This window comes from Puccinia triticina, chromosome 1A (assembly GCF_026914185.1).
Source record: "Puccinia triticina chromosome 1A, complete sequence".
Classification (NCBI taxonomy): domain Eukaryota; kingdom Fungi; phylum Basidiomycota; class Pucciniomycetes; order Pucciniales; family Pucciniaceae; genus Puccinia; species Puccinia triticina.
Window position 1 is genome coordinate 171956 of NC_070558.1, and position 24517 is coordinate 196472.

At 45.3% G+C, this 24517-nt stretch overlaps 4 protein-coding genes across 4 annotated transcripts; 1 reads left to right on the forward strand and 3 right to left on the reverse strand.

Moving 5' to 3' along the window:
• Window positions 1–7867: 7867 nt before the first annotated feature.
• On the forward strand, window positions 7868–9860 carry PtA15_1A19 (uncharacterized protein; the record flags this gene model as incomplete). The annotated part of the gene is made up of 12 exons (XM_053165201.1): window positions 7868–7912; window positions 8040–8173; window positions 8273–8357; window positions 8452–8515; window positions 8604–8694; window positions 8771–8822; window positions 8894–8981; window positions 9064–9258; window positions 9336–9431; window positions 9491–9617; window positions 9697–9744; window positions 9854–9860. 12 exons carry the CDS (start codon window positions 7868–7870, stop codon window positions 9858–9860), a joined length of 1032 nt encoding a protein of 343 aa, XP_053016236.1.
• Window positions 9861–10292: 432 nt separating this feature from the next.
• On the reverse strand, window positions 10293–15816 carry PtA15_1A20 (uncharacterized protein; the record flags this gene model as incomplete). The annotated part of the gene is made up of 12 exons (XM_053165213.1): window positions 10293–10612; window positions 10686–11031; window positions 11107–11463; window positions 11530–11676; window positions 11755–11837; window positions 11906–12238; window positions 12304–12558; window positions 12648–13649; window positions 13730–13796; window positions 13873–13940; window positions 13999–14065; window positions 14158–15816. 12 exons carry the CDS (start codon window positions 15814–15816, stop codon window positions 10293–10295), a joined length of 4704 nt encoding a protein of 1567 aa, XP_053016237.1.
• Window positions 15817–17387: 1571 nt separating this feature from the next.
• PtA15_1A21 (uncharacterized protein) lies at window positions 17388–19095 on the reverse strand (the record flags this gene model as incomplete). The annotated part of the gene is made up of 9 exons (XM_053165224.1): window positions 17388–17399; window positions 17481–17542; window positions 17616–17804; window positions 17872–17950; window positions 18021–18108; window positions 18197–18367; window positions 18471–18787; window positions 18854–18914; window positions 18998–19095. The coding sequence occupies 9 exons, from the start codon at window positions 19093–19095 to the stop codon at window positions 17388–17390; spliced, it is 1077 nt and encodes a 358-aa protein (XP_053016238.1).
• A 3211-nt stretch (window positions 19096–22306) lies between these two features.
• Window positions 22307–24135, reverse strand: PtA15_1A22 (uncharacterized protein; the record flags this gene model as incomplete). Its single annotated transcript, XM_053165235.1, has 10 exons — window positions 22307–22470; window positions 22540–22761; window positions 22854–22895; window positions 22978–23081; window positions 23190–23274; window positions 23369–23444; window positions 23546–23587; window positions 23659–23715; window positions 23777–24002; window positions 24083–24135. The coding sequence occupies 10 exons, from the start codon at window positions 24133–24135 to the stop codon at window positions 22307–22309; spliced, it is 1071 nt and encodes a 356-aa protein (XP_053016239.1).
• Between the last annotated feature and the right edge of the window lie 382 nt (window positions 24136–24517).

A 24517-nucleotide genomic window follows, 5' to 3' on the forward strand; every position in this document is an offset into this window, starting at 1 on the left:
GCAAAGCCTGTTTTTTTTTTGCGGCTAGCCATTTCTCATAGCTTCAGGGATCCTGGGTAAACTGTGTAAACTGGTACAAAAATATTAACCTGGGTGTTCACCGCTGCTGAAGGGGGGGGGGGGGGGGGGGGGGGGGGGAGAGAGCAGTTGTGAGTTGTGTTCCTCTCATAAATTCATACATTTCTGGTTACTACCCTCCCTTCTCTGAGGAAAATTTTATACATTTGAGGTGCCTACCCTTAATGGCAAACAAGGCCATTCATACATTTTCTCTGCGTATCATTTTGCAATTTGGCCGGAAAATTCATTCATTTTGGTGCCGCCCATTTATAGGTGGTTGCCAGGGTCCTTGGCAAGCCAAGCAAAACTTTTGGCCTCCTTGTAACAACTGACTTGATTGTTGTTACTATTGGAAGTTATGTTAATTAATGTTTAGATAAGCAAGAAGGATGATGTCATTTGATTGATGAATCATGTGCTTTTGTTTTCCGGTAAAGTATTATTAGTAATCGTAAGTCTTTTATTTCAAATTAATACTCAGTTCATTTGGAAATATTCTTGGATTTGTTGTTACTAGGGAAATTGTGGCTGCACCGCGGAACACAAAATGTAAAATGCAGAATCAGGTTAAGTTCCAGCCATGAGACTAAATCTACAGTATTAGTAGCCTTATATTAGAGCTCAAGTCCTAAAGATTGGATAAAATATCATTGAACAAATAAATTATCTTACATAGCAAAATGCTTAAATAATACCCCCTGACATCTCAAACCCCCAGTGGCACTTGGCCAAGTGGGAGTTTGTGTGTGCCCAGCCGCGCTTGCAACACCAATATATACAGTGGAGCACTTCCCATTGCAATCTGGCAGCCTCCCAGAGTTCCAAAGTAGATTTCCCTGCAAAATTTGGCTCAGATCTGGGTCTAGAAGGGGTTCACAGATTGACAGCAAGTCCTTCTGATTGTAATTCCAGGAATGCTTGGACAAATTCTTGAGCTGTGCACTCCAAATCATGGGTGGTCATTGTTTTGACTTTGCTAATGTCCCCCTCATGTATGTGCATACAAGGGGGTGAAAAATCACAAGCTGGGCCTCCTGCAGATCAACAACATGTACACACCGGTTAGAAAGATGTAAAATGCCCATCTGAATTGGAATATTTCCCTAAAAAATGTGGGTATCATCTAGAATTGAGCCAAAAAAGGATGGAAATAGGCAGGTAATAAAAGCCAAGTCAAGCTTGGAGCTGTATGGTACCAGATTTCAGCTAGACATCCTGGATTCTTAACACATATAAGCTTCTGAGTTGTTTTTGTGTTTGTTTGTTTTCCAATGTCTACATGTACATGCATGTGGACTGTTTTCCACTTTACCAATGTCACCCTCATGTATGCGCGTAAATTGGGGTGTCAGATCACAGGAGGGGCCTTTGACAGCTCCATTACAAGTACACATGGGTCAGAAAGCCATTGAAGCCCCCGCTAACCACATTCACATTTTGTGAAGCCCCTTGCACCAACGGTGAAACCACTGCGCTGCGCTGACAGCAGCAGCACTTTTAGCGCAGTGCAACTGTCTACCGCTGATCCTCCAGCCCAATCAGCGTTAGTGCAGCGGTTATAGTGCTGCGCTAACGCTGAATTCAGCGGTTTGTATTGAATCTGAGAACTGAGGTCAAAGCTGAGAGCAAGGACAGAAGGGCCTGAGGAACAAAAAGCTCAGAGATACATTGAGTGAGACAACAAAAGGGGGCCAAGGAAGCCCTCTAGGAGGGCAAAAAGCTGCTAGCTCGCGTGGAAGAAAAGCACACATGCTAAGTACAAGAGGCTTTATCCTGTAGAGACCTCAGGGAAATGTGTGCAGAAGAAGATGAGGTGTATTTCTTCTGTAAAGCAGAGGTTATAAACTATAGGGTACAAATTGTGGGCAGAAGGTGAACATGCATATTCATCTGGAGGAGAAAGGAGTGAAAGATGTGTGAAAGGGAGAGAAATGGAAACCTGAGCAGTTGCAGTTTCAACAGTTTGCCACGGATGCTGTGGAACTAATCTGAGGGAAGAATAGAGCTTGAGAGGGATTTGGTGCTTGAAGGGCTGCCTCTCAGGGGAACAAGAAAAAGAATATAAGAGTATGGACTCTTAAGGAAATTAGGTGTGGCTATAGAGGATTCTTGAGGTATTTCTAAGGGTTTACTTTCTACCAATCTAATAGCAAGGTAAAGGTAATGTAAAGTCTGTTCAACCTGATATATTTGGCATAGACTTATCAAGCTTGTCCACTCTGATTTAATGGCATAAGCTAGGCTAGTGAATGGTGACCAGTGATCTGGATTGCTGGGACAGGATCTGATGGGGAACAAAAAGTAGGGCCAAAGAGGGCAGACTATATACAAAATATTATGGGGCTGGGTTGTGGTTAGAAGAAAATATGAAACAGTGAAAATTCTCAATCAAGGGGCTGGGGCTGAAAATGCTATGGGGATGGAAGGTTCTGGAATGAGGCTGAAATGTGGAGAGACAATGAAACATCAGAAGAAAGGGATTAAATATCATATGAGAGGCTGAAAAGGGAAGGGCTGAAACCAAAGGGGACAAGGGGTTACCAAGATGGGATCTCCATGGTTATTACATGTGTGGCTAATTCCAAAATGAGGTTGTTATGCTGGATTGGGAAGGGAGGAAGAGATGATGAATATTCAGGGCCTTTCCTAATAGTCTGGCTCTGTCTGATGGGTAAATTTATCCCACTTGTGCCTAGCTGGGAGCCTGAGGAGTATTGAGTTGGTGTAGGTGGGTATCCAGAAGGTGGGGAAAAAGGGTGAAGAGAGAATGGGGGGCCTGTTGGTGGGTATTAGTTTTCCTGGCCTTGATTCTTGAGGAGGTGGGGCCTTGAGTATTCCAGAGAGGGTTATATTGAGGGAAAAAGACTTTGATTTTGGTGCCATATTCAGGATTGGCTTACCACATCGCCCGCCAAAGCCTTTCTGATGATGTGTGATCCCACTGGCCCTTCTTCTTTATATTTACCGCTCCCTTTGTCTTCCTTCTTCTTGTACTTGTGTGTTATTGTGGCTAGATGAGTGGAATCAACAACCCCAAGAGCAGAGTTTTCACCCCATAGCACAATGATGAACAAATTTTTGTATTGTCTCCCTGAATCATTCAGTGATAAACTGTTTCTTGCAGCATGGGTTTTTAGGATCATTGAATTTGCTCAAGTGAAAGAAGGTGAAGATTAAGAACGCTATCATCCAGGCAGAACTTACCAAAGCCCTCAAAAAGCTCAATATTGAGGGTGACTAATTGAAGTGGAAAAATAGCACTATTCACATTGGGCTGTGGTCAGCAGAATTTTATGTTGCATCAGCAAACTGCAATTTGAAATTGGAGTGTAATATTACACACCAAATTTAACCACTGGTGTGCAAAGGGTTCTCACCCTCATCAGGCAACCCTCCCCCCCCCCCCCCCCCCCCATGTGCACAGTACACCAAGCCTCAGCTTACTCCACCAACAACAAAATTCATTGGATTCCAGCACAAATAATGAAATAAAAGTGCCAATTGGGACTCAAACATGACATAGAAAAGGCAGTGGCAGCTACTTGCTTTTAATTTCTCAACTTTTCCAAGACCCATAAACCCGCACAAATCACCTGGATTTCTTGTGCTGAGGGCCAGTTTTTTTGCTTATGTAGATATTTAACCTGAAGTACTGTTTTAGGTTTTTTTTGCTCCTTGGTTCTTGATGGCTGTCCAGCTTGAAAAACTATTTCTCTGAGAGAAAGAGATTGGTTAACATAATTGGTATTTTAATGTTTATCACATGCTGTATTGTGCATATCTGCCTTATCTTTTCATCAAAGTTTGTTTTCTGGATACTGGTAAACTGTTTCCTTGATTTATTTCAAAGTAAGAAGAATAATTCACAAAGTCTTACCAGGCAAAGGATCAAACTGAATTATCCATTGATCACTGTGTCATACTGCTGTTTTGATTTTCTTGGGTGACGGAAAATGCAGCGGCGCAGCCGCCTTGGCCTCTAGTTTCCCTAAAAAAAGGCAGGTATCATCTATAATTGAGCCAAAAAAGGATGAAAATAGGGTGAAAGTATGTGTCAAGTCAAGCTTGGATGTTTGGGGTACCACATTTCAGCTAGACAACCTGGATTCTTAACACATATAAGCTTGTGGGTTTTTTTTATGGTTTTTTGTTTTCCAATGTCCCCATGCACATGCATGTGAGCTGTTTTCCATTTTGATAATTTCACCTTTGTGTACGCGCGTACATTGGGGTGACAGATCACCAGAGGGGCCTTTCACAGCTACATGACAAGTAAAAACTGGTCAGAAAGCCATTAAAGCCCCCGCCAGTCACATTTATGTTGTGTTCTCACGTAGAGAAATTGATCAACATAAGTTCACCATAAACAATTGATAATTGGGCATTGAATAAATATCATTTCATTATAGGTTGTAATTGAGTTATCCTTAAAGAATAAAAATTGCATGAGGTCCTGTGATATAACTTCCTCATAAATTATGACAGACTTCCCATTGAATTCTGGATAATTTATCAATCATTTCCTAATACACATCTGACTGACATCAGACCCAGAACTACATAAAATTACAGTCAGGCACTCTCTGGAGAGTGCGTTGTGGTGTGCTGTGCCTGTTGCAATTCCAAAAGGAAATATGAAAAGGCATCATGATAGTACAGTTACATACAGGTGGAACCCATTACAAGAGGAGGAGATAATCTTACACAACAGTTACAACATTTACACACATACACCCTTTGGTAGCCACGGCGGATTGGACAGAAGAATACACAACGTAGATCCGAGGACGAGGGAGGAGGAAGGAAGGAGGACCAGAAAGAGGCTTTGACCCCCAAATCCTGGAAAGGATGAATATTCTAGTTGGGTGCAGAGTGCATGGAAGGTGGCTTGGTTACATAGCAACTCATTCTGAAGGATATGGAAGGTGGCTTGGGTATACTACATAGCAACGCATGACATCAGGCAGTGCAATATATGCAGGCAGATAAGGTGTACAAATAGTGTCACTGCGGCATAATTCCCTCATTGTTTGTGTGGCCGTGCAGTACAGGTGTACATATGCTGTGCAACTGGGATTCCCTGCAGCTAAATTCCCTCAAGCACATCCCCCTGGAGCTAAAATCCCTCACTCTTCAATATAAAAGAAGCTCTTCTCCCCCCCATAATTTCTCTTTTTCAGCATCAACCTAGAGAGGTCTGGTCACATATGGTAGTTTAGCAGTAGTAGTCTTGAGTAGCGTAGAGTCAGTCAGTCAGTAGAGTGTTAGTACAGTAGTAGAATCAACAACCAACCAACAACCAACCAACCAACCAACAACCAACCAACCAACCAACAACCCATTCTCCTTATTAGCATATTAGTAGTAGTAGTAGTAGAAGTAGTAGAAGTAGTAGTACAAATTATAACATCAACAACAGTAGAGGAACTTCACCATAACAAACCACATTATCCTTAGTTTTAACCGGTCTGAAAACACATTGAATTAGATATTTAGGTCTGATAGAGATTACTATGTAAAAGTAAGAGCTATCTTGGAATCTGCCACATTTTCTTAAATATTGATTACAAGACTCTTGGTTATTTGCATAGTACTATTAGAGGGGCAGGTCTTTCAAAACCACCCGTAGATTTTAATAGCCTTTCAACCTATCATACAATTTATTTCCCCCTCAAAAAGGAACTTCGATTACCCATCCATCCCTGGAGTCCTACAGCGTCAAATTCTCCCCTGGTGTATATTTGCAAATAACCACTGAAATCAATTTCAACTCTCACGAACCTGTTGTTGAACAACTTCATCTGGAACAGACCAATCCTATCACTTGATTAAAACTTGCCAAGCTTAGCTTGGTGGGTCTGGTCAGCTGACAGCCAGAAGGTCAGATTTTGCACCTCCGTCATCCACTTCACCATTCAGCAAAAGGGTTTTACAAACACTTTTGAGTCTTACACCAGTCATCAAATGTAGAATCCCTCCCTGAAAGCTGGTTATTTAGTTGAGGATGTCTCTCCACTGTGGAAATTCTCTCAATGGGGAGATAGGATCTTGGAAGGGAAATATAGATGTCACAGGTATTGTCACACTGCACAGGTGCTTGAAGGGCTGCCCTCCTTCAATAAGCTTCTGGGAGAATTTTACACCAAGAATTTATCTAGCTTAACAAAGCCACTCAAACGGAGGTCTGGGGGAACCACACAGAGCGCTCTCCGTAGGAGAGGCTTACTTGCTATCCCTCAATTTTGGCAGGAGCAGAAGGGATATTCAGTGCAAAAAATATAAATTCAGCCCTATAAATTGTAATAAAAACAACAAAAGAAAACTGAATATACAGTCTTGTAGCCTTGATAAATGCGCAAATTTTGACACCTGTTCCAGACTCTCAATCCAAAGACTGCAATCTCTAGTGGCAAAAGTGTCCAGGAATCTAGCTCAAGGCAGCAAAAAAAAATTCCAAACCATGTCTTAAGTTTGGAAGATCCATGTGTGGATCCACATTTGGCCAATGGGAAGCACAGGACCCTGGAAACCCCCTATAGATGTGGGTAACCAAAAATCCAAGATTTTGGCAAAATTCATACATTGGGGGGCACCGGGGAATGGTTTTTTTTGGCTGATTCATACATTTTCGTGCCTATGCCTGGGGCAAAATTGCCCCGGAGAGCCCAAAGTCCCCAAAGGTAAGCGGGGTTCTGCGGATTTTAGGGGATTTAACTGAGTATCAGCAGAAATCCATACATAAATGCCATCTTTGGTGCGGACCCTTTTGGGTTCCATACCCCATTCATACCAATTTCGTGCCTAACATTTTGCAAAAAAATGTAAAAATTCATACATTTAGGTTACCCACCTACATCGGGGGTTTCCAGGGTCCTGGAAGCACAGTGGTGATCTTAGCTTATGTACATACAATGTGTCAATTTACATACAACCTAGAAAGCATGCAGATTTGTTGGTCCACAGGATCTACAAGCAATACAGCCTTGTGAATCCTTGTGCAGATCCATTTCTTGAGAAGTCACTTTTCATAAATTTATTAAGAATACCTTGAGGGTGATACAAAAATTCTGAGGAGACAGAATTGTAGAGGAGATGTCAAAGGGTCAGAAATCTGTGGCTCAAACCTTTGAAGGTGCTGGGGGTGGAGCTATTAAAACGTTAAAAAACCTTACAGCCATTTGGTACTTTCTGCTCCCCTATGAAATTGGGGATAATATGCAAGTCCCTCCCTGCGGGAGGGGCCGCTTCGCGGCCAGCCACAGTGAGCCTCCCACCAGGGGGACTTGTGTTAAGTTAGAGAATTTATAGTGTGGTGCAATCTTTAGATATCATTGGCCGTCCTGAACACATATAAATTTGGTGTTATACCCCGATCACCTCCGGTGATAAGTCGCGCAATTTATAACTGAATTTGGGGCGTCCAAACGGGGCCTTAGTGGACTCTTAACTTCCCACAAATAAAATATTTTCTAGTTTTGGCATGGTTGAGCTTCTCATACATACTCAAATATTTGCTTATTTATGAATATGTAGCAGCTTCTGTCCAAACTGAAACACCCCTTTTTGGATGATTCTGCCCAACAATGGTCAGACGCTGGTCCCACTGGAGCGGAAACCATCCGATGAATATGCAAAGTGCGTTTGGGTTGTGGGTCGGGGTCCAGTAAGCCAAAAGCCTGAGAACACCGGAATTTGTACCTGCCTCCAAGTTCCCCTCATCCTACATATAATTCATTCAACCCAGCCGAATATCAACACCCATCTGCTACCGAAAGCCAATTCACCCATACCCATCTGCTATCTCGAAATGGCTCAAGCTAACGGCGGCCAGTGCTCGTCAGACGTCAAAACGGTATGTTCTTCGATTAGGCAGATTCTCTTTCAAACGTAACAGGATGAAGCAGCTACAAGCCACAAAAAATAAATCCTCGAAAGAATCGGAGATATCTGACCATCTTTCTTTTACTTTTTGAATTCAGGAGGAATCATTGACATCAAAAGATTATTACTCGGATAGCTATGCCCACTTTGGAATTCACGAAGAGATGCTGAAGGACGAGGTTCGGACACTGAGTTACCGCAATTCGATGATGTGGAACCAACATCTGTTCAAGTTGCGCTGGGATTTTGCTCATTCAACGGCAGTAGTTCTCACCTTTTACATCAATCGATTGACATCTTGATCTCGCTTTCGGCTGTTATCTGATCATAGGGACAAGGTTGTGCTGGATGTTGGCTGTGGGACCGGGATTCTGTGCATGTTTGCTGCCAAAGCTGGGGCCAAGAAAGTCATCGGAGTTTGTACTTCCTTCAATATAATCCTCTCGTCTATTTGCCTGTTTTGTAGCTTTTTCCATGTTTCTGATAAATTTCTTACATACATTACTCCAGATTGATATGTCAGGTATTATTGATCAAGCCAAGAAAATCGTCAAAGCTAATGGATTCGAAGATAGTTGGTCATTATCATTCATCCCATTTCTTGTGTGAAACACCGGCGGGTCGTCGTTCAAAGAAATAACGTCATCTGTACACTTTCGTAGCCATCGTTCTGATCAAGGGCAAACTGGAAGATGTAGAATTACCCGTTGACAAGGTCGACATTATCATTTCGGAGTGGATGGGTTACTTCTTGTCAGTTTCATATCCCACTACCTTACTCTGATTTTCAACTATATTTCCGACCTTGGAAAATTTGATAAATCCACAGGCTGTACGAATCGATGTTAGACACTGTTCTGTTAGCTCGAGACCGATACCTGGTTTGTTGCCTTCCCTTTAGTACGTCTACGACCGAAATATACTTACTGCGACATCAATACGTTCCATTTAGAAACCCGATGGTTTGATGTTTCCCGACTCCGCAACATTATTCATGGCTGGCTTGGAGGACCAGGATTACAAGGAAGAAAAAATTAACTGTATGCCCTTTCCCTGCTATCCAATCTCCAGTCAACCCTATTCACGCTCATCAAAATACTCTTGTCTTCCTTGCTCGATCAGTTTGGGATGATGTTTATGGATTCGACTACTCCTGCATCAAGGAGATTGCCCTGCGGGAGCCCTTGGTTGACACCGTCGAACTGAGAGCAGTGACCACCAATCCCTGTGCCGTTCGAACCTTTGATTTGCTTACCGTGACCAAAGAAGATTTAGCATTCCAAGCGCCATTTTCTCTTGAAGCTACTCGTCAAGATTGTTTGTCATTTCTACTCTCTCATCTCAGCTTTGCTGCAGCCACGCTGACATTCGACGCACTCTTTGCAAATTTATAGACGTTCATGCATTGCTTGGATGGTTTGATGTATCATTCAGGGCTTGCCACAAGCCTGTTTCCTTTTCGACGGGGCCCCACGCCAAATATACCCATTGTGAGTTGAACTTTGCCTTACGCTCAAACGTACGATCCACTCACGGATGTTGTTTGCAGGGAAACAAACCGTCTTCTACCTGAAGGAGACACTAACCGTTGTCAAAGGAGATATGATCGAAGGGACACTTTCAGTCCGTCCAAACGCAAAGAATCATCGTGATTTGGACATTGATATTTCCTACAAGTATGTAGTCACTGCGAAATATGAGCCCTAAAAACAGAAATTGATGTGTATTTGCCCACTCGGACGACTTTTTACTCAGCCTCGCAGGCCAGCAGCAGACTGCATCAGATAGCTTATCCTTTAAAATGTCAGTCGTCCTAGCCTCATTTGATCTGTTACAAGTGGTCCCAATTAGGAGCATGGGACAGGCTTTGAAACTGACACTGACTAAAACTCATAGGTCATGAAAACCACAGGTACTGATCTCACCAACCGGTCAGACAATCCCGTTGCCAGATACATTTTCCCCAATCCACATGCGCCCCCTCCCTTTCCCTCGTTTTGATGCGCTCATGCTTTAATAACCTTGTTCGCTTTGATTCTGCTACATTGAACTTGTTTCTTACCAAAAAAATACACTGAACAACATCTACGGGAAGGGAAACTGGACTCGTCACAAACTAGACAACACATGAAATAAAACTGGAAGCCCACATCCTCCGATAAATTGCAGATGACATTGATATTCGCGACAACTTAACTCAAGTTCAGAAATGCACATTATGCAGTTAAAACTCGATTTCGAGGACGCCTGGCTGGCAGTACCAAGCACATTGATGTGATTGCTTGGATGTACAAAGAGACTAGATACAGGTTGTGATGATTTCTATGGGACTGAGAGAGCTTTGCGGAGGATCAAGGCGTGTCCATGTTATCAGCAATAATTTTATACCGTTTGCGGTCTCGTTTGGATGAGCCATCGAGACCAAACAACATGTTCCACCTTTTCCGCAGCAACTTCGATTGTCCACCAACCCATAGAGCAATTGGTTGAGTAGCATAATTCTCAAAGATCCAACTGGAAAAGATGTTGAAAAAGATCCACAGGAGCAACTCTAGTCGGAGCGCATAGTCCAGCGAAACTAACTCGAGTAGGTTGAAAAGAAAACCTGAGTCGACGAAGAGCAGGTTGAGTGAAAACCCGCCAAGAATTAAGAGGCACAACACAAGCAGATCTACCGGAAAGAATTTATGATTATTAGTCCACCGCGCAGCGCTCGGCGTAAGTGTGATAGGATTCAGACTAACAGTTCGAAAAGATTGGCTTCCGATAAGGAGGTCCGACTGAGAAAGTGGCAGCGACTAAAATGTATTGAAAGATTGAGACGAGGAAGAGGGCCGAATTTTCCTGATTAGTTGTCGGTAGTTTTTCGCCATTCGCCGGAACTTGAATTGGTTCGTGCTGCGAAGCAACCCGCAAGAAGACCAGCAACTGGATAGTGGAGTTGATAAGGACCTGGCCGAGAAGCGAGGTGAGTACTCTCTTGGATACTAGGTTCGCGGTGGGTCTTTTGGCTGCTATCCTGCCATAGGGGTGCGTTCTTCCCATTGTGACAGCAACCGGGATGATGATAAATAAATCAATGTACAGGAACTATAATATCAGAAAGGTGTGATTAGTATTGCTAAAATAACCTTGATGCAATTGAGAGTGTAAACAAAAACCTACCTGAAAGTCTCCCAATGATGAAGGTAGACTATAGAGTAGAGTGATTGTGGTGAACTGGATGAGGCTGTAAAGGGCCATGTACTTAAAGCATGAAAAACTGGTGACCAGAGCGCATCGACCCTCTCTTATGAGTTCGATAAAGCAGGTAATCTCAGGTTGTCGGCTGGTGAATGGAGCAGCCACAGAGGCTTCGGCTTCTGAAAGTGACAGACCAACATCGGCTGCTTTCAAGGCACCGCAATCGTTGGCCCCATCCCCGCAAAAACCAACGGTGTAGTCTAATCCTTGTAGCTGCTCCACCAATTCGTGTTTTTCGTCGGGCGACATCCGGGCAAATATGACACCTTTGTAGAGCATCTGCAATGCACCCACCGGGCAATGAGCATGTAGACAAAATGGTACGCGGAATCAAAATACACTAACTCTTTCAATGGTTTCGAGTGAACCATAGTCCATAATCCAACGAAACACATCGCCGCTGACTGCAAGCACGTAATCTTCAGACCGGACAGTTGTGGCACGGGAATCCATGGACCTTGTATCGCTTCCTTCATTTTCATTAGGAATAGGCTATCCAGACGAGGGAAGAAACAAATGATACGGTCAGATGAAGAGATCGTGAAGATCAAAGATTGTAAGGAGTCTAACCATGAGCGAGTAAGGATCTAGGAGAGCAGACTCATTATCGATGTCAAACCATGCGATACTTGAATCCGCAAGACTTGATGAGCCTAGGAAAACAAGTTGCATTAGATCAACTTGATGGTCGATGAAGATGATGATGCCAGAAGACGCGTACCTGAAACAAACGTGGGAAGGTAAACACGCATAGACTCTTCTATCATACCACAATCTCGACCGACACTGATGGCAGTGCGGATGTTATCCCCAGTACACATGCGTACACCAATGTGTGCGTTCTTTAATATTTGGATTGCGGGTTCAGTCCCTAGCTTCAATTTATTTTCGAATATAACAAATCCAATAAATCGAAGTTCAGATTCAACCTGCGATCTCGTTAGCCGCTGTGCTTTGATCCACGAAAGTTTGGGAAAAGATTTGGCTGCCACAGCGATTACACGGTAGCCATGCCGCGTATAGAAGTTCAAAAACTCATCGTAATCTGCCGGAACTATAGAATAGGAGGGTTTAGAGTCATCGGTGGATAATGATAATGGTAAGCCAAACTATACTCACGCGTCTCTTTCATACAAATTTCCACCATTGCTTCAGGGGCGCCTTTGACGTACGCCTCGATAGTCGAGGATTTGAGTTTCTTGACCAGAACACTCATCCTCCTCAACTCGGATGCGAAATCGAAAGTTCGAATGATTCCTAATTCTAGAAATCGGGTAGATTTTAAAGCATCTTCTACTTCAAATGTGGAGCCACCTGGCGGTCGTACGATGGTTTGAACTAAAGCAGCTTGACGTTCAATCATTTTAGGGGTTTCTAAAAAAAAGAAACAAAAAATACCAATTAGTAACAATGGGTATGCGACCTAGCTGTGAGATTAAGGAATGTCGGAGAAGGAGATTTACTATGTGGTTGTGACGATAGCAAAATTTGATTCTGATCTGGCAGATTACTGGGACCTAAACTATCACCAGCTTCTTCCATTGACCAGCCTGTGAATTCGAACATGCGCAAGTCCAGCGGATCCCCTATGATTTGACCGTTCACAGCTTTTAACCCATGGCACGTAGCAAGTGCATGGACTAATGGCGTCTTGAGGTCCTCAGCACCAATTACAGGTACATTATTGATTTCGTCGTAAAGTTCACTAAAGTTGCCATCCGATCTATCGACTGTCCTGACGCCAAGAATATCAAGCCCTTCTTCGGTCAATGTGCCTGTCTTATCAAAACATACCAAGTTAATTTTCCCTCCAATATTAACCCGGTTGGGAGATATACAAAATATGTTTCTTTTGCGTAGGCGAGACATAGCAAAGGTAGTGCCGATCGACATGGTGGCTGGTAACGCGGGAGGGACGACGATGGTAATCAAGTCAAGCGCCCGAACCATTATCGTACGCCAGTCGATCCCCATTCGCAAGAAATTGATCGAACTTCCTATGAATCCGAAACTAGCTATGAGGGCCAAGGCCCCAATGAATCGAAAAGAATCCCGGTAAAAAGCGAAGTCCATGGGTTTGGGAAATAGCATCGATCGGACCAAGGCGCCTTTTGTAGTACTGAAACCAGTCCTGATGACCATAGCTAGAGCTGCATTTTCAGAAACCGAGCCTTTCGACCGAGCCAATTGGTTGGCTTTGCGAACTCGGATGACGTTGGTCCCACAAAACAAGATGTGCTTGGCGAGTGCCGGAGAGGGGTCACCGTTTAATGAAGTCATCAAACCCAAATTGGAGCTGGGGAGCGCAAACTTTGACACCGGCACCGATTCACCTGTGAGCATGGATTCGTTGACGATGGCATCTCCTGAGAGTAAGAGCAAATCTGCTGGAAAGGTATGGAGACTAGTTTCGGATACGTCGATGACGTCGCCAGGAACAAGCTCGGTTGACTCGGCGGATTGCCCTTTCAACGGATGCAGAGAGGCTGGGTTACCTCGCGTGCCAATATCAAAATGCACTGGATACGGAAATGGAATCACCTACAACTAGAACCCCGTAGAACCTTAATCGCACAAGTAAACCTCGAAAGCTCGCGCATACGAGCAAGGGTCTGGGTACAAGGCAGCAGCAAAATTATGAAGGGTTAGGCTGACTGGTGGCTCCAAGCATGCAATAAAAACACCAACTCTTTTCATATCCATCAATGTGGATAGTACACTGATCACACTGATCAATGCGATGCAAAAAGCATAGTCTAACAAATGGAATTGTTAGTACAGGAATGATGGATTGCGAAAGGATGGGAGACTCACAGTAATAGTCATCGGCTGACCATAAGATGATTGAGGCGATTTGAAAGATATAGAACGGATGAAGAACCTAGAGGAGTAAGAGCTCGGATTAGAAAAAATGGCATACATACAACAAAAACAACGAAGACTAGAAGTCATGAGATAGGAAGTAGGACTTACTTCGTCCATTAAAAGCTGCGATGTGCTTTTACCAACCACTTCTATGATATTATTGCCAAATAGTTGGGCGCGATGGAGGCTTTCTTGTTGGTCTAATCCCGCAGCAAGATTGGCTACAGATGTCGACCATGCAGGATCCTGCCAGTCACGAGCCCTCATAAAGGCTTGAGTGATAGGATGCAGCAAGAAACGATGGTAGCGAAAGTCGATATAGCGAATCTCTGTTAAGTACAACTCGGATAGCCGCTGGTTGACGGCCACTTGGGGTACCGGACCAATAGGGTCAGGATGCGAAGACGAGACGCCCGTATTATCACTTAAGGAAATCAAGGGCTCGTCTTTGGTGGTCGGAGGGACTCGGAGGCTCGGAGGACAGAGCGTAGAAAGCTTGACGGGTTGATTGAAAGTGAGTGTTTGAAGATCAATTATGTCCGGCTGGCCATATTCGGTGTAGGCCACAACGTGGGAGGCTTGATTGAACGGTTCCAAAATTCCCATCTTTAATCTCCAGGCTACTTTCCAGCGTCCTACCAGCCATAGTACGCCAGCTGACATGACAGATCCTAGCCACCAGAGGGCGACTCTCCAACCGACAGACCTCCAGCCAAGAAATTGGACCTGCAGGTCATCTTCGATTATATAAACCGATTGAGTTGATAAACGCTGTGCCTTGGTCATTTCGATGTCTGAGGGGTGCCAACTGTGGGACTTGATGCCCGGCAGAGGATGAGTGAGGGGTATAACCTCGATGCGATGATCATTTAGGCCATCCGTTCTTCTGTTGAGTAGGGAAGATTCGGATGATGAAGGATCCGAATTGGACGTTGAAGTCGAGTTTGAGGAAGCCGAAGATGAGCGATCAAGGCTATCAGTCTCGTCAGGCCAGCCATCATCTGACTCATGAGACGTGTTTGCTGCAGCTGACCTCGCTTTGGATCGGTTTGATTTGAGGCTACGCCAGGTAGAGCTTTTGATGGATCGAATCGATCTACTCTGAGATTGGCGTCGTTGTTTGTTATTGACAGTGTGATAATGATAGTTTTCACGATTGGAACTTGCGCGAGAGTCTCTACTGCGGGATCGACCCTTTCCCTTGAGAAAGGCAGATAAGTTGTTAAAAAATCCAGACTCTGGCTCTTCGGTGGGAGTCGTTGGAATATGGTCTTGAGTCCTGGTTTTGGACAAATCGGCTCGACGACGCGAAGATGCCACGCTAACGCCTGCCTCACTTTTCCGATCATCCTGTGCCCGGTGGGATCGATTAGATTTACTTGGGGCGCGACTCCGTACAGATCGACTTCCGATAGATGGTTTCCTTCGACTTGGGGGACGAGAATCACGAATTGAAGTTCCTTGCCTTCGACTGCGAGTGCTCCTGCATGACCTGGAGTCAAACCGGCTATCCAAGTGCATCGTCGTGACACTACTGGGGGTAACTTCTGCAACGGGGCCTGAAAACATCGATCCATCTGGGTCGTCATAAATAGGGAGATCTTGACTTTCATCGGCTCCAGACGGCTCAGGTGAGCTAGGATGATCCCCTCGGTCGTCGAATTGGAAACCATACACGTTATCTTCATCCTGGCCAGCAGTTGCCTCATCTTGATGGCGAGACGGCCTGGCGGATGTGGAATCCATCTTGCCAGCGAGCTCCGACATGCGCTGGTAAAATCGGGCTGAAGTTGGCAACAAACATTAGTCCACTGCGATAAATTGATGGTGATAAGAAGGACGTACTTGGTTAGAGATGACTGGCTTTCTCTTCCGATATATCGATTGGCTTCCTGGAAGAGTTGAAGATGTTCGGGTTTATGTTGTATGCGCCGGTCGTTTGCTAGTGCTGCACAGCAGTTGCTGAGTTTGTCGGGATTGTGTGCTGCTGTGGAGACCCGAGACACTCAACCCAACAGCCGTCGCCAACCCACGCCACCATTATGTATTCATAAATTCCTTTCTCAACTTTCCGCCAGACAAAAAAATAATGCTCCCATCATGCTCTGTTGGACTCATTTGAATCTGTTGCATGCAACTCTTCACCAGTAATTGCCGCGAGATTTTCCAGTCCGCTCTGTCCCTGGAAAAGGTACATATCCATCAAAGTGCTGAACCATGTGATTCCATCAACACATAGTCTTGCAGCCCAAAACCAGCCAAACCACGACAATTTCCGCGTGACCTTTTATTGACTGATCAATTGAGGTATTCAAAGTTGAAATCATGAAATTTTCAATACCTAAAATGATAAAACTTTAAGTGATGGTTTTTCTATGTACCATTTTAGAAATATTGGACTAGGTTGAGTGTTGGGGTGCTATATATATTTTGTTCAGCTTGGAAGTTTATGACTTGATGGTATTATGATTTCATGCAAGTCAACAATAAGCTGTGGAGGAAAATAGCTCCAAATGAAGACCAGAAGTGGCCTCAGCAAACCAGTTTTTAGGCCAAGACCAGGGTGCAAGAGAGTCAATTGTGAACCCCAGGGTTGCCCGTGTTCTCGATCAAGGAGTTCATTTACCTTGGCCACTTTTCAAGAGACTGAAAGAGTGGCCTAATCAAGTAGTTTAGCTCGTATGACATGTTGATACATTACAAATCAAACAACCACATTTATTCAACGCCCCAAAATCAACAAACCACTACCCGTGTACAACAAGGAAGACAAAGGAAACATGATGTGTGAGGGTTCCTGCAAGGCGCTTCGCTTCTTGTTTGGACATCGGAGTGTGTATTTATATAATGCAAGCTTTCCATTTTATCTTTATTTGGAAATTTTAAAGATGAGAAAAGAGACAGAAAAAAGTGAATGATGTGCAAGAATCTAACATAAGCAAACTGAAGGAAAAAACAAAGCCCCAGCCTCGATAAGTAGCTCAAAAAAGCAAACAGAAAAACAGCAATATTAAGAGGGGAAGGAAAAACGGTGTTTTATCTGGGTGGAGAGAAAGACACGTATTTTTCCGGACCAGAGCAACAAACACAGTCCATGATCATATGAAAAGCAGCCATGATAAGATAAATGCCAGGGAAAAATTAGGATTAGAATAAGTGCAAGATCAAAGACGGTGAACGGTGAGGGAATATAAACTAAGAGTAAATCACAAGGGCAATCATGTAGATTGGTTGAGAGGGAAAGGAGATTTCTGGATATGTTGAGCAATGAAAATACTTTTGTTTGTTTGTAACCCAGGAAAGATAGGAAAGTCGCAAAAGGCGAGGTGTGTATACGTTCAGACATAACCCTAGAAATGATCCCACAAGGCATTGATTAGTAATTCAGGCATGAAAAAAAAGGTTATAGACCAGAGTGATTGATGACTTACGGCAGCTGCCAGATTTTTCCTGAGGATTGATTCCTGAACTCCGGCTAGAACAACGGATATCTCTGTGGGAAGGTTGAAAAAAGAAGGTCAGCCGATGGTTCTGGGGGAAGTCGGGGAGGAAGTGAGTCGGCTTACGCTGTGAATCGGTGGCACAGGTGAAGTGGGTGATAATGTCCTTGTTTGGGTCTCGACACAACTGCAAGATATTCCGGTGGATGAACTTAGCCGCGGATTCGTAAGAGTTGTCACCGTCGTAGTCAGGAAACCGGACCGAGAGTGGTGAAGTCAGCAGTTTGGCTTTGAAGAGATCTATCTTGTTGAAGACTGTTTGGAAGATCGGTCAGTACACTGGGTAAGGTGGGCAGACTTGTTCACAGGAGATAGAACCAACAGAGGATCATTTGGGTCTGGCGAAACCACTGAGAGTTGCAGATCGAGTCAAACAGCGTAGCAGCTTCTGACATCCGATTCTAAAATTTGGTGAAGCTCAGCTCGATGAAGAAATTTAAGGAGATACACGAGACAAGACTCTTCACTTACTACACACTCGTCTTCATAGAGTACCTGGTCGTATTCATTGATGGCCACAAAGAAAATCAGAACATTCACGTTCTCAAAGCAATGAATCCTGGCGGGGGGGAGGGGGGGTAAGAATGAGATCGGGTAAGCATCGTGGAAATCAGGACTGTGTAGTTCGATAAGCGCAGCCAGCCTACCATTTCTTACGCTCGGACCGCTGTCCACCCACGTCAAAGACTTTCCATATCAGCTGGCCAACGTGAAATTTGCTCTCGGAGATACCGGTGGATTTGACTCGCGATCGAACGATGTCTTGTTCTGTGGGAATGTAGCCCGGCTGCGCGATACGGACAATGTTGTCAAAATAGCTGATGCGAAAAGAACAAGCAGAAGAACATTGATTTAGCGCGTGTCATTTTGCTTTTGTTTTGTTTTGGAATCTGGTAACTTGATAATGGGAACTTGGCTGACTATGAGGCGGAATCGTTGAGCTGATATAAATGGCTGAGTGCGACGGCTTGTTTGAGCCCTGGGCGAGACCAGAGTTGACAGATCGCGTCAGCCACCTTGGGGTCCAGACAGGGTCTATCGTGGGAATCGGGCGGGAGAGTAAGTAGAAGATCGATCCGTTCGGCGTCGCCCTGCTCGGCAGGAATTGTGATATGTTGAAGAGCGGGAAGGGCGTCGAGTACGACCTGAATGGAAGTGATGGTGTTGGCGAAGATTACTTCACGATAGCTTTCTCGTTCGGCTTGAGTGTAGGGTTGGTCCCATAAACATTTCATTTGCTGTTATATTGATCATTGAGCCTTCGTCAGTAGAAAGTCATCCGAATGGTGTGATGGATGGCGCACCTTGACCAGTGTAGATTTACCGGATTCTCCGGCACCAAGGAGTAGAATTTTGATTTCCTTCCTGGATTATTTCAAGGGCACAGCAGAAAGCGGAATGAGATGAGCTTCGAAGCAGTATTCAAAAAAGGGAATCATCTTACGCACCTGGCGTTACTTCGATCCTTCCTAAGCTGAGCATCGATGGCCGCGCTGCGATTGCTGGCATCGCGGTCTTCCGCCGGTTTCGAAGGCCCGCAACCCATGGCGAGATGAGTGGATTGATGCTGAGTAGGGGGGGGGGATAAATAAGTCTTATTCCTAGGCCCAAGACTCGGTGGTTCAGGGGCTTAATTATGATGTGTTCCTGAAAGATGATGTCAAGTGGTGGGAGCGGGGGAGCGAGTATGGAATAGAGGTTCTTTGAGGTTCTTTGAATTGATTCCGGGAGGAAGATGGTATCGGATCTCGATGAAATGAAAGCGAGTCGAGGTTAGATATCTGCGCGGATTTGAGCTGGATGGCTATGACAGAGGGGATTATGAGTATGCGTTTATAAGGATTTCTTGCGTATTTATTGATTGATTGTAGATGTTTATATAAATAAATAGGTATAGAACTGTTTGTTTGTTGAATGGTATGGGTCCGTAGGAGTAAAGGCTGCTGAAGGTTAAATAAGGGAGCAGATGGAATCGGTAGGGATGACGATGGAAGTCTGTTGATAGACAGGAGTTCGGTTGGTGAGGATGAAAATAGTTGGTTGGTTGGTTGAAAGTGCGTGGAGTGGTCGATAGGATGATAAATAGGTTTCGGTACCAATCAGTGGGTTTGATCTGCTTGGGCTCAAGGCTGTCTGTTATGTAGAGAGAAAAAGAAGGGGACAAGGGACATACACAGTTCTTTTATAAACAGTGCTGGATATCTTGATATCAAGACTGGATACGAGTGAAGTTGGTTGGCGTGGGACGAGGGTATGTGGGGGGGTATGTGATCAGCGATTGATGGGCTGGGCTGAGCGGATGGGTGGAGTGTGATGGGGCAATATTATTATTGTTCTTATTATTATGTCGGAGAGAGATGACTATTTAAGGACAGGTTGGCTTCCAGTGCGTCTGTCGCCGCTGGAGGGTGATCGCAGGCTCGGGTGTCGCTGGCTGGGGTGAGGCTAAAGCAAAAGGAGTGTAAAAGACGACAGATAGTATTAGCACTGGGTCAGTTCGAAAGGAAGGTGGGTGGGCTGCTGAGATGGCTGGGGACAGCTTGGATATAAAAGTAGTACAGACAGATCTATGGATTTGGATTAGCTCACTGGGAATAATGGACCGCTGGTGGGTTGAAAGGCTTCAAGATTAGAGTTCGAATCGTAAAGGAAGGGAATGTTTGACAACACACGAGTTTTGGTGGGAACTTCAGCGTGCTCACTGGTTTTTAACACGGCTATTTTAAATACAACTTGGTATGCAGCTATTTCTGGATTTCTTGGACTTCTTGGATTTTGGATGATGACGATGACCGGCTTCCTGCCACAGACTTCTTTTTGCTGGAAGGGATTTAAAGGGAATGAATATGTATGTGTTTAAATATGCATGTGGTAACAGAATGTTAGCGAGGGAGAGTCCTCTGGGGGCCCGGGACTGGACACCGTCTTCGGGAGGGGAGCAGTCGAATAGAGTTGGATAGCTTTGCCCAAATATTCCACTGTACATACTCTTGACAATCTCAAGAACTCGCCACAGCTGTCACGACTCACGAGGCCTTGGAAAGATCAGATCCAGGGCGCGGGTGTACAGTTGAGCTGAGTCAGAAAAAGATGGAATCTGTATCGGGGAGGGATCCGGATGACTCGACAACCGGTGCAAGCCTAGCTTCGCAAATATTCCAGTTCAACCGAATCGAAGTTCGAAATTGTAAATTACTTCGGGCACGGGAATCGCACCCACCGGAGGTCATGATGGAGAGTGTTGGAAGCGTGGCGGGGTCATGAAGTGCTGGAGGCCACCCCGCGAGTCAGATGCGATGACGGCCGGCTGGAAGCTGAGAGGTGTTGCAACCCTGCAGGAATCTAACGTGGCCTCAACTTCAAGTCAGTCCGCCAGCCGACAGACCGGCAAGAAACAGACCCAACTGAGTCTGTTGTTCGGCATGACTCGGGGGTCGAAGTTCAACTGGTTGGGAAACGAACCCCCGCCCTGAGTTTCGGTATCCGTAGTTTCGGTTTGTTCTGCCCGGTGCTTGGCCGAACCGGGCGCAGCGGCAGCCGCGCCGTGGTATGTATGTATCAGCCTCGGCCTCTCTGACAGACAACGTGGGCGGAGGGTCGCGCTTACATGGAGCCGCCACTGCTTGGCTTGCCGATAGGCGTCATTTAAGTTGGGTCTGAGCTCAGGCCAGCTCAGGCCACATACATATCATACAATGACTTGAGTATTACATAAATAAGTATTTATGTAGCGATTTCCTTCGTCTTCGCTTGCGGGTAACATCAGTCGATTCTCAGCACTCTTCGATTCAGCTCATCAACATCACTCTCCCTCTTGAGCAAGTTGAAATCAACCTGATGCGGCAGAAGCAATCTCCTTCAAGCGGCACCCATTTCAGGAATAAAATCGCTTCCAACCTCTTCCAGCTTGTAATGCATCCAGACCTCACCCACTGGCGGACATGCACCTACCTAGATCAACTAAGAACAGCCACACATTTTACTTGTATACACACAACAAGGGTTAGGGATATTGATAGATATTCATGCTCAATACTAAATATCTGCCCCCCCCCCCCCATCAAGTTCTAAAGCAACAGGCTGCAACAGGGCTAAGAGGGAAAGCAGGCTATGTGGCATCAGATCCACATGATTTCACTTATGGTCTGGTGTCCAGTGCAAGCTGATGACAGCCAGCGTGCAAAGCGCATGAATCCCTGCAGACACGAGTTAAACAGGCTGGTTACTTGGATCAGGGGGAAGGATGCAGCCCAGTGTTACAAGGAAGCTGAGCTAGGTTGAAATAAGTTTATAGGCAACCATACTTAACACTAGCCAGATAGCAGAAAGTTGAACATAGAGGTTGTAAAGGCCACTGGTTGAATGATTAGTGTTACATTGATTGGCGTGTTTTATTTCCTTAACCTACACAGCTGAAACAGAAGAGGATAACAGAAGAGCATGTGTACGTGTGAAGAACGAGCAATAAACAGGAAGGAATGAAAGATCCCGGAAACAATGCAGATTCACAATCATGGAAGATGTCAATAGACAATACAAACATGTGTAAAATGTACTCAAGGTATCTCCGTATTGACATAAGATTAACTAGAAATAAGAAATGAAGCAAGAGACCAGTCAGATTTGAGCAATAAGAATGATAAAATAGTGGCCGCTATATAAACCCATGTATATGTGCAAAGTAACTAATGGAGTGTTTAAGAGCTTGATTTTCTGTCATATACACAATCTATCATGGTGCAAGTCCTGAGCTCGCTTCAACGGCCGTTTTGATATATCTGGGCCCGGATTTCATCAAATGGGTCCTTGTAGGCGGCCATTTGAGGGGGTGATCGAATGTGATCTACTTCATGGGCGGTGCCTGATGGGGCTGCATACCCGGCAGGGACTCGGTCTGATTCGAATATTGGCCTTTCACCATCTGATTTTAGGAAGAAGAAAAAAAATCAACAAGAATGCGTTCATTCAAGATGAGAATCATCAGACTCACAATAGCCTCCAACGTTACTTGGCCGAACAGCGGTCATCTCTTGGGGGAATTGGGGAGGAGGTGATCGTTCATAAGGCTCATCAGCTCGGAAATCATCATCTTCATCGTCAACTGTCCTGACTCCGACACCTTGGGGCGGCTCAAAGGCAAGGTGCCTTGGTCCTAGTTTTCGGATCGAATACCAAGACTTGAAAACGATTCCCAGAGAGAGGCCGAAGCTTACTGTGCCATTGAAACACAAAGTCGATATTTGTTTCAGTGGATGCAACGAAAGACGAGTGAATGGGGCTTTGACAAAAAAGAGGAAACCATACGGAACGAAAACCACCAAAAAGCGGCAGCAGCTCTCTTGTTGCCTGCAAGAAAGAAGGATGGAGATGAGGGCAGAAGCCTATCAGTTATCGTCTTGACCGCTCAAAGGGCAATGAGCAAACATACGGCAGAAGCCATCAATGTGCGAGATGTAGTCAGTGTTAGAGGCATTGGGATCTGCCTTCGAGTTCTTACAGCCCCCCGTATATGCAGAAATGGTGGCTATCAGCCTGCAATATGTTCATCAACATCGCAAGAAAGAATTATGTTAGCGTCAACTTAGCGATGAGTTGTAGTAATGAGAAATTAGTATTGAATCCACAATCCTCAAAACTGACGATAAAACGAGTGCTAGCCCGGTTTGGGTACCGTACACGATGAACTGGATTCGCGTTAGTCGGATGGCACGGGCAAAGCCTCTGACTGGAGACAAGAGGAAGATATCACAGTTAGAAATATAAACTTTTGAGGTGATTGATTATACGTATGATGTGGGCAAAGGAACATAGCAGCTTACGCATGTCTGTACGCTCGTATATCTGTGGGACAAAAAGAAACACAAGGGCGTGTAGAAGTCCTTGCACAAGAACGAACTGGATGAAGGAAAGCGGAGGCGCAGTCAATCAAATTAGGGTTTGATTGGGAATCGCTTCAACGCTCCTGATCAACTTTTTTCAGTAAAAAGAAAACATACGATTGCCAGTCCTGTGAGCCCCGACGGCCCGACGCCCCATTTCTAACGGAACAGGAATTACAAGACTTGAGCGGCTGAGAATGTCAAGGGAGAGCGGGAAAAAGGCTACTGACCTTCTGAAAAACAGCTATGGCGATGTAAATAAACAGGTTGATGAACAGGAAGAAGATCTAAGATGGGGTCAACCCAGTCAGCGAGAAGGGTTAGGGCAAGGGTCAATAAGTCACGAACGGTGAGAGCCCTGATGGTGATTTGAATCGGGCTGGTATCTTCATCGTCTAGGAGCGAGCCGGTAGCGTTCCCACCCTCGCCGCCGATCCGGCCAAACCCTCTCCCGGATCTTGCTTGGGGACTGTTATCTTGGGAGGAGAGTGGGCCGCCGCTAATTCCGCGTGATTCGTATGCAGCCCCACCTATGGGTGGTATTTTGGGCGAATGTTTGCCCTTTCCGAAGGCTCTGTATGGGGTGTTGGCAGAGGGATGTTGGTGAGCTTTCTGGTTTGGGGATGGGCTGAATGAAGTGGATGTCGCTCGTACCTGTTCAGACCGGTGAAGTCAGCCCCTCTGAGCTTTTCGAGGAAGGCTGCCATTGGGCCTCAATGTGGGTTGAGGTATTTATCTTTTTGCAGGAGATCGAGATGTTGAGTTTTTGAGTGTTTGTAGTTTTCTGAGCTGGGATGGGTGGATTGAGGGGGAGTGATGATGGTTTTGGGAACGATCACAGTGTGGGCGAGCCGGTCGACGCGTTGGATGTTGGCCAACCATCCACGGGGCGCGTTCTCGGTTCGTGCGAAGCCCCACCGGGGGGCACGCGGGGGAAAAATGCTTGGCATGGCAGGGCGGTGAGCCCACGGGAGTCTTGGCGCGCGCCCGACAGCGGCCGACGGCTGGGCAGCGGGCAGCCTGGTCGCCGACGTCGCCGGCTGGATGACGTAGTAAATACCTACACATGCAAGGAAATTTTCAAGTTTG